At 39.3% G+C, this 12,722-nt stretch overlaps 1 protein-coding gene across 1 annotated transcript; it reads right to left on the reverse strand.

The window, feature by feature from the left end:
• Positions 1–197: 197 nt before the first annotated feature.
• Positions 198–6,008, reverse strand: pold4 (DNA polymerase delta 4, accessory subunit). Its single transcript, XM_037103034.1, has 5 exons — positions 5,852–6,008; positions 3,843–3,958; positions 3,280–3,363; positions 1,415–1,526; positions 198–504 (listed from the first exon to the last, which is right to left on the reverse strand). Exons 2-5 carry the CDS (start codon positions 3,946–3,948, stop codon positions 480–482), a joined length of 327 nt encoding a protein of 108 aa, XP_036958929.1. The 5' UTR covers positions 3,949–3,958; positions 5,852–6,008; the 3' UTR covers positions 198–479.
• Between the last annotated feature and the right edge of the window lie 6,714 nt (positions 6,009–12,722).

The following is a 12,722-nucleotide window of genomic DNA, read 5'->3' on the forward strand; positions in this document are numbered from 1 at the left end:
GAGAAAGTGTTAACTTAGGTAATTTATTAAATAAATAAATAAATAAATAAATAAATAAATAAAGAGGGAAATGTATTTCAGTGGTCAGACCATGGAAGATACCAGAGGGGAGTAAATAATGTGAATGTGAATCTGTTATTTATATCTCCTGCAGCATCTCATCTCTGCCCCTCCCTCCATATAACATCACAAGACAGTGTTTTGGGAGATTTCTTTTATCAAAAACTTGAATAAAATCTTATTGCGTAGCAGACAACATCATAGAGCATACACAAAACAACCACAGGTACATGATGTGACATCTGCCTTTCTCCTTCCTGAAAAAGTGAAGCTCCTATTTTGTTCTGTTGGAGAGATTCCTCCTTTTAGATATTTTAACTCTTTATCATGAGGTTAAGAATAGAAAGGAAATCTCTCTGAGACACATTTGTGACTTCTGTTGGTGTTTACGCTCTTCGCTTTTTCTTCCAGTGGCTTCCTCACAAAGGATATTCGCTCCATAGGCTGAAAGACAAAGAACACAATCATTACCAACAAACTGAGACAATCTATAATCAAACTAAAAGCAGCGTCTGCTAAGGGCTGAATATCTTCCCACATTGTCAACCATCAATGAACGTTGCCTAATCATAGAATATTTCTGAATGAAATTTTCTTCACTGATACTGATTGATACTATGGACACCTTAAGGTCATACAAAGAAAGCATTAAGGTTTAATACTCAGCCTTAGCAAGAGTTGGATATCTTTTCTGTTCACTCAAGTCTGACAGGTATCTCAGCTGATGAATTAGGGGAATAATATTTAACGGTGGAGTTCACACAAAACTGACACATTTACAAGTTGATTTATTTGCTCTCCTGCAGAAATACAGAATGCACAGTGTTTAAATGATAGCCCCCTTATCTGTTTTGCTGACTTACAACTGGCACAAGGGTGAGCAGATAATGACTGAATTTTCATTTTTGATTGAACTTTCCTTTAAGGGTCATGTAACAAATGATAATTGTGAAATACGGTCTGTGATGGTATTCATTAAGTGAAAATGTCATACTGTTGCAACCCTGAATATAACTGGTGTCCTTTTAGTTAACATAATGCATGTATGAGGTCATTGATATGTGAGCTGTATTGATACAATTTGGGGTTAAGGTGAAAAAAACTAGTTATACTAGAATTTGTACAAAACCCAGGGTCATAATGAATGATACTGCAATGTACCTGTTCTTATATGAGCACGAGCATGAGTTGTAATCATAGTGTTGACATGTTGCACAGAGAAGAGGAGCACCTCATCAGTTGAAAAGAAACCTTCAAGCAGGTAGCCGTGTTGTAATGGAAAAGCAAGTCAAACTGAGTCGAGCCAGATCGGCAGATGTAATGGAAAAATGCTGTATGTGTGTGTGTATGTTACCTCAGGCTGTACTCGGAGTCAGTGTGTGTTTGCAACAACAGCCATCTGATCTCCTCAGGTGGGTTCAGACCATGAAGTTTTGCTCTCTCCCATCTCTGCATCCTGCTGATACCTGAAAGAGAAAGGTGATATGAGGAGATAATTCGGTGTAGAGCTGCACGATATACTGAGCATCGTCATCGCGATGTACATATGTGCAATAGTCACATTGCAGGGCCTGCCATGTAGGAGACGAATGAACTCCTCTAACTTCAAAGGTACCTGACATGCGCAGCGATCCACCAATCACAGTTCTTACTCAGTGTGCCAAGCAGACCACGCCCCTGCACATGGAGTGAGTCGCTGGTAACAAATTTGAAAAATGAGCAACTAACAAGAGAAAATTGCCAAAAACGACGACTTGGTACCAAAAAGAAAAGCAACGTTAGTTATCTGGAAATATTTCGGTTACAAGAAGGATGATATTGACCAAACACCTGTTCTGTGTCGACAGTGCCTTGCATCTGTTGCCACAACCAGAGGTAACACAACTCATTTGTTTGACCATTTACATTAGTACAAGAAAGACAAAAAGAGGCAAGATCAGCGCAGGTTAATTGTCAATAAGCAGCAAAGTGCTATTCAGGTCATCTGATGAAAATTCAGGCTGGTTGTAGTTGTGATTAAGGATGCAACAATTATATATTTTGATAGATAAATCCTGGTTTCATGATTATAATGCATTTATTTCATTAAAAAATAAATCATAGGAGCATTTTTAATTAGAGGTTTTGTTTTATTTCGACCTCACAATAATTCTTTGTTGGCTTTAATTTTTAACTGTTTCTGTCTTTTAAAAAAAGAAACCATGTATTAATCAAATAATTAAGTAAACATGAAGTGTTAGACCTTCTTTTTGGCAAGTTCTGCAGATTGGATGTCCATCTTTTTGAATACCCCCGTCATTCTTTCAGTATCCAAAATGCCCCCACACCGGTGGAGGTAGTTTTACTCATTGTAACATGATGCTTCACAAAAATTTGCAGAGAAGATGCCACCACCACTTAATCATGGTTTGCACTTAGTGTTATCTATTTTTGTTATCTATACTATCCGTACCATCCTTTTATTTTTAATTTCCAATTTGTGGAAAGGAGTTTAGTTAAAAGGTCATACAGCTTCAGTGAGAGGTTAGAAGTTCTCACATGCACAGTTAAAAGGTCTGAGACTCATAACAAATCATACAGGAGAGAAGACTGTCTGTTGAGTTAATGGCAAGACCTTATACAGTGCTTACATACTGTGTGTGTCTTTTACTGCATATGATAATTCATAGTCAGTCAGATAGAAGAACTGAAGTGACATTCATCACAGGATGGATAATATATATATATTTTTTAATGGACCCAAACGGTTCTACATTTTGTGACTTTAAATCTGGTAAAAGACTACTTTTTCCAGTCATATGTTTAATCACTGACATTTAATTAGAACTAGTGTTAAAATATCGCACTGTTTTGTCTTCTACTCGTGAACCCAATAACGTGTATTGTCTCATTTCTTGCGAGTGACTGTATCATCACACCCCTAACAATGAGGATCCACTCTTGGACTATGGACAGTTAATTTAGCACACACCACTTGAAATTGTAAAACTGGTCCTCACTGCATTCACTGTTCATAGGGAAAACTAGATATTATAATGAGAACTGTGAATCAACTAAGCTATAACTGTGCTATATTTGAAATTACTTGTTGAAGCAACAACAGCAATTTTGACTACTCAGAGATTCTCATCCTGTACACCAATTCAAACCAGTGAATAATATTGTTAAGTCAAAACCAGATACTGTACTTATCAATGTGTGCATATGTAGGAATGTTACCTGTGCAAGGCCCAAATCTCCAGTCCAGATCAAACTGTCTGAGCTTCTGCAGCTCCTTCTCTCGGACCGTTTCAGTTTCAGCCTCTGCTCCAGGACACAATTCAAATAATAACTATTTAGTGTTAAAGAACTCTTACACTGGTCTGACACTGGTTATATTAAACTGAAATCAATATAAATAAAATTCAATTAAAAATTAAAAATCAGACATTCTTTTTTGTTTCGAAAACACTTCTTTCCGACAAATAAGTACCAAAATAATTCAAATAACCAATCATTGTCAGTAATCTCCAAAGTAAGTACAGTGCATTGTTGATATACTATGACATCAAGAATTTCATGTGGTATACGCATATGGACCTGGAACTGAAGAAAACACCAATCAAAATATGAAACATATATCTGAAAATATGAATTGGAAATATATTTTAGATGGTTTCCGAGCTTGTATTTGTTGTTTTGACTGATGTGATGTTGCAAACAATGAATTTCTGTTCCACAGAGTAAAGATTAAGTGCAATGCAAAACACATTTGAAACATGACCACTACAAACACTCGTCACCTCTCTGTGGTGGAGGAGGAGAAGGAGTCTTCTCTCGTTTACCCCCTCTCCTTGCTTTCTTCACCACCTTGAAGGAATCAGTTATCAGCCCGTGCTTGGCTGTCATGCTGACTGATCTACAACATACAAACACGCATAGATTGTACTGTAAGCTTACATCACTGATCACAGGGCTTAATAGAGCATGGTGTATGATGAGTTGTTTTTTTGTACAACACTAATAAAAATAATTTTATTCAGAGGGGATGTTAACAATTCTGATTTAGAAAATCTATGCATATCAAAAAGACAATAGTTTCCTTATCATCTTTCTCTAATAGTTGTCATTGTTGATGTCTGATACACAAAAAAGTTTGTCGATGATTCAGTGACTATTTCCTGCAGGGCCAGGAAGTTTTGGACAATGTCATCAAAAGGTGTGATGACTCAATGTCTCTTAGACAAGAGATATGTTTTTGTACAAAGATGCCTTTTACAGCGCAGACTTTTATCAATACCTCAGGTACCTCAGCACCATCCTGGATGATTAAATGATTATTGACTGCATCTACAAAAATGCCAACCAGAGACTGTTTTATTTGAGAACGCTGAGGTTTTTTGATGTCGACAAATTGCTGACAAAATAGTTTTATTCATCTTTTATCAAGATGCTGATAACTTTCACGATGAACACTTTGTTTGGTAACCTTAGCATGGGGAGCAAAATTACTCTAGCAAATGCTGTTAAATTAACTAATCAATACTAACTTGTAAGATCTTGGCCATGTCTATTGAAGCAGAGCGACTAAGGGTAAAGGCCATGTTGGCAGACCCTCATCACCCTTGCTATGCGGAGTTGCACTTGTGCCATCAAGGCGGAGGTATACTCTCCAGAGGAGGGTCAATACAAACAGACATTTGTTGAGGCTGAGCTGCTATTTCACTAAAAAAAGTGCTGATGCCCTCTCAGAGCTTTACAGTATTTCTATGGTGACCTCCTGTATCCATTGTATTGTATTATATTGTACTGTATTGTGTCACTATTTATTGTGTCATTTCAGGATGATGTCTACTGCTTGTGTTGCGTACTGTTGCAGAACATAATTGGCCCTTTAGGATAATAAAGAATTTCCAATTCCAATCCCAGGGACATTTGTGTAGGTGATTTTTCATTTTATAGTATTACTGAAATATGGTGGAAGGTAAACAACCAAAGTCCAGATGTTTCCTCTTTATCTATGGACATTACTGTCAATTACTTCTGAAACAAAATCAGTCGCATTAAACCATGCTCTGTGCTGTGTGTGCTGTGTGAATTGTGTGTTGTGAGTGTTTTGTGCTGTGTGAGTTGTGTGTGTTGTGAGTGTTTTGTGCTGTGTGAGTTGTGTGTGTTGTGAGTGTTGTGTGTGCAGTGTTAGTTGCGTGTTATGTGTACTGTGTGTGCAGTGTGAGTTGTGTGTGCTGAGTGTGTTGTGAGTGTTGTGTGTATGCTGTGTGTGTTGTGTGTTGTGAGTGTGTGCTGTGTGATCATGTATGGACAGAGTGTGACTGTGACTGTGTCCGGTTTTATCTTTCACAATAAAGCAGCTCGGAGTGCAGCAGCAGGGTCGGTTCTGGAGCTCAGTGAAACTGTTACGAGTTTTCAAACGTTGTTCATGTATTTCAGTGCTCACACATAACTTGTAGCCACAAACTGTTCAGTTCAGAAAACCCGGCTAACTACACCAAATACTGCAGTGAGGGGGGAGCTGCCCTGAGGCCCGTCACTCCCGTCCGCCGTCCCTCTCCTTCCTAAGCGGAGCGGTTCAAAACACGTTAAGCAGTCATTACAACTTCACGTCCCCTATCAATAACGACGCTCTGTTGCACTTCAGACGACGTTACCCATTTAAAGTAGACAGAAGAGCAACAGTATGCCCCACGTTACTTATCGATGATAAAAGCTGCAGGAAATGACGAGGTGTTTCACAGTGAGCTCGAGGCAGAACGTGGAGGTGCTCCAGCTTCATGTTTCAGTCTAAACAGCTTACCTCGTTATTCACCTAACACCAGCTCTGTCAGAATAGTCACCGGTCATTCAGTCTTCAGCAGAAGCTCTCGACCAAAACAATGACAACGACGACGACGATGATGACGAAGACGATGATGACGCAGTCTTCTTCTGTCCCTCCAGTACTCTCCTGTGCTCCTATGCTGCCGCCTGTTGTTTGCTGTGAACATTACACGTCAGGAACCCAAGAATTGCATGTGTACATCACAGAGCCTGGCGTTGTAACATCCTCATCATCAGGAGAGTTATTTATCTGATTATATCTCAACCTATTCTTGATTTTAATAAGCCTGCCTGCATTGAACAACAGACTTTGGTCACAACATCCATGTTTTTGTTTGTTTCACATTTACTTCTTAGTTTACAGTTAAGACACAAATGACCCTAACACCTATGCAGTACTACCTAAACACAGTAAATAACTGAAGGAATACAATCTGTTTTTGCTGACCACACACTCCAGCCGAGTACCCCCATCAGTGAGAGAAAACAAAGGTCACACAGTGAAGTCACAGCTCTTCTCTGTTCTGGAGCCTCAGTGGTGGAACAAACTCCCAACCAATGTCAGGGCGGCAGAGTCACTCTTCTTCTGCAAAAACATCCAAGACTCATTTGTTCAGACTTCACCTCGAGCCTGCATAGCATTTTACTCCATTTCTGTTGTGTGAATACTTGGATGCTGTGCACTGTGCAATGACAATAAAAGGATTCTGATTCTGATTCTAAACATTTTTTTTTTAAATGCCACCAATGCCAACATAATCTGTATGCTTGGAGGCTCCACAATAGCAAACAAATTGAAAATATTTGTCTATAGGAAGCTGAAGTTAAAACAGAAATGCTCTTGTTCCAGATTAAAAAGAAACCTCAATATCACCCTGACATATGACTAAAAACAAAAAATCCAGCCTTCAACAGAAACCTGCCCCCCAGTAAATTGTGTTGTTGAGCGTTGGACCATTGGTAAGGTTGTGTCTTTCAGAGGTTTCTGGTGGTCAGAAACCTCTGAAAGACACAACCTTACCTAAGCAAACGTAAATGTTTAATCACATAGTCCAATCATACAGGACCATTCTATTACCTCACTCCTTGCTGAATTTGTACAGCTGTATAATATTTGCTAAATTAAATTGTGCACTGGCAACAAGAGAACAACAACAGTTTGGTAGTTGTTTATAACTGTAATAATAATTGTTCACTCCATGTGGCTCCATCAAGAGGGCTGGCTGCAGTGATGCCTGAACTCATTACTACTTCTAACCATCAGTTAGTGAAAAGAAGACATTTACTGTGCTCTATTCTTTATCTAGATTCCCATGACGTGAACTTTGGGGCTAATGCATCAATCAAATGGATGGATGTAATCTTTTTGATGGAAAATATGGTGAAGATGATGGAACTTAATCTAATGATGATGATGATGAAGGGTGACAGGAAGGCCGAGGACTGTCTCTGTCTCTCTCTCTCTCTCTCTCTCTCTCTCACTCTCTAACTGGTTGTGCAAAACAAAATCAATACAAATCTTTTTGACCTGCTCTGCAGCTTTCTTCCTGGGTATTTTCATCTCTACATCTCCCTTATCCCTCTATCCAGATGGATCACTTATTGTATAATCTAATCTAAGAGGTGTGTGTGTGTGTGTGGATGGGGGGGTATTCCTTGACAGAATTCCACTTTCTCTTTGTCTTTGCATTTACATTGAAAAAAGGGGAACGCTCATAGGAGACTTAAATTTACATTAAAATTTCACATGTAGGGCATTCAGCACACGGGGCCTGTGGCCTGACCAGTGTCTGGAGGTAGATGGGTGCTGTTCAGTTGATGGCCTTGAAGGCCAGCCACAGGGAATTATTTATGTTATTTGGGAAATATAATGAAAATGTCATGGTTTTATTAAACGTGTCTTTTCACATGGCAGTAAAAATAAGCTATATATCTTAAAATACATTAAAAATATATATATAAATTTAAATGATAGATGCAGCAATGTGCAGATGCAGCAGTTAGTAGCTCCCTCAAACATCACTACATTTATGTTTTTAGTTGTTGTTTTCACTTTTCTAACTGAAATAAGTATAAGGCCTACTAATGACCAAGAAAAAGGCCTTGAGATTGTCACTGCACAAAACATCTTCTGACCCACAAGCTAAACCTACAAGACAAAATGACAGTAGAAGTGGTATGACTATCCCAGGAAGAGAGCTGGCATAAGAACTCTGCCTAACGTCCAGCTGCAGGAAAATAAATTAGATAACATAAGTCTCACACTAACCCAGCCTCAGGAAATCAGAGACTGGTATGGAGGGGGACACGGATGGAAAGTTGATGGATAATGTTTCCCAAAATGTTGTGTTTTATGCAATGAGTAGCTTCTCATTCCTCAAACAACCATGTCTAAAGACACATCCGTGGTTGTGGAAAAGTTGTTTGTTTGAGAAGGGTCAAATCATTGGCACGCATCAAGCAGAGAAAACATCTAAGGAGATTGCAGAAACTACTAAAACTGGGTTAAGAACTGTCCAATGCATTATTAACAAGTGGAAGGATAGTGGGAAACCACCATCTTACAGGAAGACATGTGGTTGATAAAAATAATGATTGATCGTGATTGGCGATCACTTAAAAGTTTGGTGAAATCAAATCGTAGAAAAACAGTAGACTCACATCTGTGTTTAATAGTGAAAGTAAGAGCATTCTTAGAATAGAATAGAATAGAATAGAATAGAATAGAATAGAATAGAATTACTTTAATGATCCCAGACTGGAAAATTATTTAATGTATTAATTATTATAATCATTTATTACAGGCACAATGCAAGGGATTAGGACTGAACAGCTATGTAGCCTTAAGAAACTAATCAATCATTGAGGCTAATTGGAAAAAAAGGCTTCAATTTGCTAGGGAGCATAAAGATTGGACTCTGGACCAATGGAAGAACGTTATGTGGTCTGATGAGTCCAGATTTACTCTGTTCTACAGTGATGGGCGCACCAGGGTAAGAGGAGAGGCAGATGCACCTATGCCTACTGTGGGGTCAGTGCTATCATCTGGGGTCGCTGCAGTTGGTCAGGTCTAGGTTCAGCAACATTATGTGCCCAAAGAATGAGGTCAGATGACTACCTGAATATACTGAATGGCCAGCACGAGACATCATTTTCACACATGGATTGGCCACCACAGTGTCCAGACCATAACCCCACTGAGAATCTTTGAGATGTGCTGGAGAAGGCTTTGCGCAGTGGTCCGACTTTCCCATCATCAAGGCAAGACCTTGGTGAAATTTTAATGCAACACTGGATGGAAACAAAACTTGTGACATTGCACAAGCTTATCGAAACAATACCATAGCGAATGCGTGCCATAATCAAAGCTAAAGGCGGTCCAACAAAATATTAGATATTAGAGTGTGTGAACTTTTTTTTGGTGGCAACTTTTTTTTGGCAAGGCAGTGTATCTTCCCTGAGAATTCACCAGTGTTTTGTTCAGGTTGTTTCCATTCCCCCAGGAAAAACACGTAAATCTTGATGAATATACAATCAATCATCAATGACATTATACATTTGCAAATGTGTTGATGCCGATGTGCCTCGTTAGCCAAATGATTTCAGCCCATGGCTACATAGTTAACACCAGTGCAGGTCCGATTCCAGCCAATGACCTGTGGTGTCATACTCCTCTCTCCCTCCCATTTCCTGTCTGCCTGTTCACTGTCACTATTTAATAAAGGCAACACACACACACACACACACACACACACACACACACACACACACACACACACACACACACACACACACACAAAAGTGCTCATGATGCTGTGGTTGTAAATAAATACACTTAAATTATTCCCTAACCAGTGAGCCAAGAAAGGCAGAATTTTGGTCGGGTGACAAGGAAGCATATAGCACCACCACAGAGTCATCAGTCAAACAGGAGAACTGGCCACTGTCAGTAACCACAGTTGATGTCGGAAGAGTCCAACTGTGACTGAATATAAGTAAAGCTGCTCGGCCTCAAACCTGTCCACCTACTAAAACATGTGCCAGTCAGCTAGCTGATGTTATCACTAACATTTTTAACATTCTCACTCTTACAGGACATTGTTCCCACTTGCATGAAGTCAGCCACCATACCTAAAAAGTCTACTGTGTCTGTTCTAAATGACTGCAAAGTGTTTTGAGGAACTGACTCTCCAGCACATCAGAGGCAAAATCCCAGCTGGCCTGGACCCTCTCCATTTTGCATTCAACACAGAGGATGCCATAGCCACTGCCCTCCACTCAGTCTTCACACATTTGGAGATTAACAACAGCTACTTCAGAATGCTGTTTGTTGACTTTAGCTCAGAATTCAATATATTCTCACTACTGAAAACAGAACTGCAAACAATAAACTGAGCACACTGGACTTGAGTATCACACTCTGTAATTGGATAATGGACTACTTGGATTTCCAGTCACCCCTACTCATTCTAGTGCTCAACAATGGAGCTGTGGGCTCTCTTCTGTAGACTGTACACCCATGACTGCACTCCCAAATATCAAGAGAACTCTTGTGAAGCATCAACTGACCCCACCATTATCTGTCATATTATGAACAATGATGAGAGTTCATGTCAGAAGGAAATCAACAATCTTACAGAGTGGTGCTGCTCAGCATCAGCATAACCGATGAACTGATCATCCCACATCTCCACTCTCACTGTCACAGTAGCTATTGTAGCTATAGAGTTGGTTAAAGTGCTCTGTCCACATTATTTCTGTTAGAGAAGTTAGACTTCCACATCAGAAACACCAAAAAGACTGTGATACCATTCAACAGCAACACAAACAGCCTCTAAAATGAAATGTCATGTTGAAACAACACATCTTTAAAATTCAAATTTGTTTTTGACCTTCTTCAAAGCAGGCCTTATTAATTTCTGTTTTATTGGACTGTATTAGCTCATAAACAGGAAACTAAATCTATGTTACTGTTGTGAGTTTTGCTCTTAAGCTTGCATTTTAGGTGTGCACTAAAGCTTAATGTGGCCTTGTGTGAGTGAGTGACTGTGTGTGTGTGTGTGTGTGTGTGTGCGCGCGAGTGCGTGCATGCATGCGTGTGTGTGTGTGGAAGAGTCAGTCAGACTGGCGACCCTGGAACAACATAACCACGTTTCCTGTTTTGCTTGCTTTGTTTTAAGTGTGTGTAAAGTGTAAAGCCTTCTCTTTGCACTCTTCCTGCTGTTAACCCCCTCATCAGACTGACTGGTGACCCTTGAAGGACATAAACAAGCTGGCTTTCTGTTCTGCTCGGTATCTACTTTATGTGTGTATAAACACTGTATAGACTGTAGATGTAAACCCTCTCTCCATCCATGTCTTTGCTCTCCTCTTACCTGGTGACACCACATCATTGTCATCCTCTTTAATTTCCCCCTTTCCCTTCATCTTTTAATTGTTCCCATCTTTCTCCATCTAAATTTTCCGAGCTGCTCCCTCCTCTGTCCATCTCCAATGTCTCCCCTTTTCCATTTTTTTCTATTCTTTGGCTATTTGCCCTTCTTTCATCTGCTCATCAGCTTCACAAAGAAAAAGAGAAAAAAGAAAACTTAATAATCTGAATGATATTTAACCCATGGTAGCCCATTATTGACTTGTCATAAGTGACTGCTTTTTGATGGAGGCATTCAGACGACATTAGACTGAAGGCAGCTCAGATTGAATTAGTGTGAAATGTTATCTCCTGGATATGGTTTGTGTTGTGAATTGAGATGTAGACTGATACATGGGTCTCACTTTAGCCTGTTATACACAGTAGGGTCTACTCCACTGCCTGTGGTCAACCTTTGACAGGATAGTGATGGATATAATGCAGGTGAATGATTACATATTAATTGTGGATTTTATTATCTACATTGCGGTGGTTGTGTAAAGGAAGATGTGTTCTGCTGTTGTGAAGTGATACAAATGGGACATTTCCCTAATTTCAAAGTATAATGGAAATGTAACACTCTGATCCACAACTTTGATGTTTTGAGCAACCACTGAAAAGAGTGTTGCAGGGATGTATTTTTTGTAGTTAGCATTGTCCTGGTTCCGACAACAAAAAGCCTGTAGAAGTTTTCACTGAGATTGTTAAACAAAGAAGGCTCTGTGGCAAACACATTGTTCATGCTAGTTCTTTATTTTCAGCATGATCATTGCCATAAATGAACACCACTTTTATGATATTTGAAGCATGAATGTAATCTCCAGAAATGTAAAGTTAGTGTTAGGTTATAAACAAACTACATCACAGTCGCATGACTTCAACATGCACACGACTAAACCTTAAAAAAACAGCTTGGCTTTGCCTAAATGTACGATGAATACATTTAAAGGTAATCAGCGAACAGCGCAACTGCCTATGCATAGAATTTGTAATCAGGTGCTGGTCAGTTGAAGATAGGTGAAGATAGAAATTACCCACTTCACACTGTGACATGACTTTCCTGTGAATGTATTTGTATTGTATTGTGATAATCAGTCATGTGACCCAGATGTATTTATTTGTGCTCATGCTTGCTATTTTTCTAACTGAACCGTACAGCCTAAACAAGTTGTTCGCTCCCAATATATTACCAGTGAGGTAGTTTCAATATGTGCTATTTTGAGCTTTATATTTTTACTTACACAAACCTAGCCTTCTGAATGAAAGAGAATCAAAATAGAAATCAGAATTGTAATACCTCTGAAGGTGGGTATTCAAGTATTCAACACACAGTTATGACAGGAATTTGCCCTAGTCCTGTTCAATACTCTTATTTTAACACACGTTCTGTTGTCTTTTCCCCAGAATGCAGCACACAAGAAACTTGACCATGAACGTC

The sequence above is a fragment of the Acanthopagrus latus genome, chromosome 1, assembly GCF_904848185.1.
Source record: "Acanthopagrus latus isolate v.2019 chromosome 1, fAcaLat1.1, whole genome shotgun sequence".
NCBI classification, from domain to species: domain Eukaryota; kingdom Metazoa; phylum Chordata; class Actinopteri; order Spariformes; family Sparidae; genus Acanthopagrus; species Acanthopagrus latus.

Bases quoted from the DNA above. Each gene is read 5' to 3' on its own strand.
- pold4 (XM_037103034.1), bottom strand. From the start codon at position 3,948: ATGACAGCCAAGCACGGGCTGATAACTGATTCCTTCAAGGTGGTGAAG. The intron at 1,527-3,279 runs GTAACATTCCTA...TTTCTCTTTCAG, and splicing joins GAGATTTGGGCCTTGCACAG to GTATCAGCAGGATGCAGAGA. The intron at 505-1,414 runs GTAACATACACA...TTTGTCTTTCAG, and splicing joins GACTCCGAGTACAGCCTGAG to CCTATGGAGCGAATATCCTT.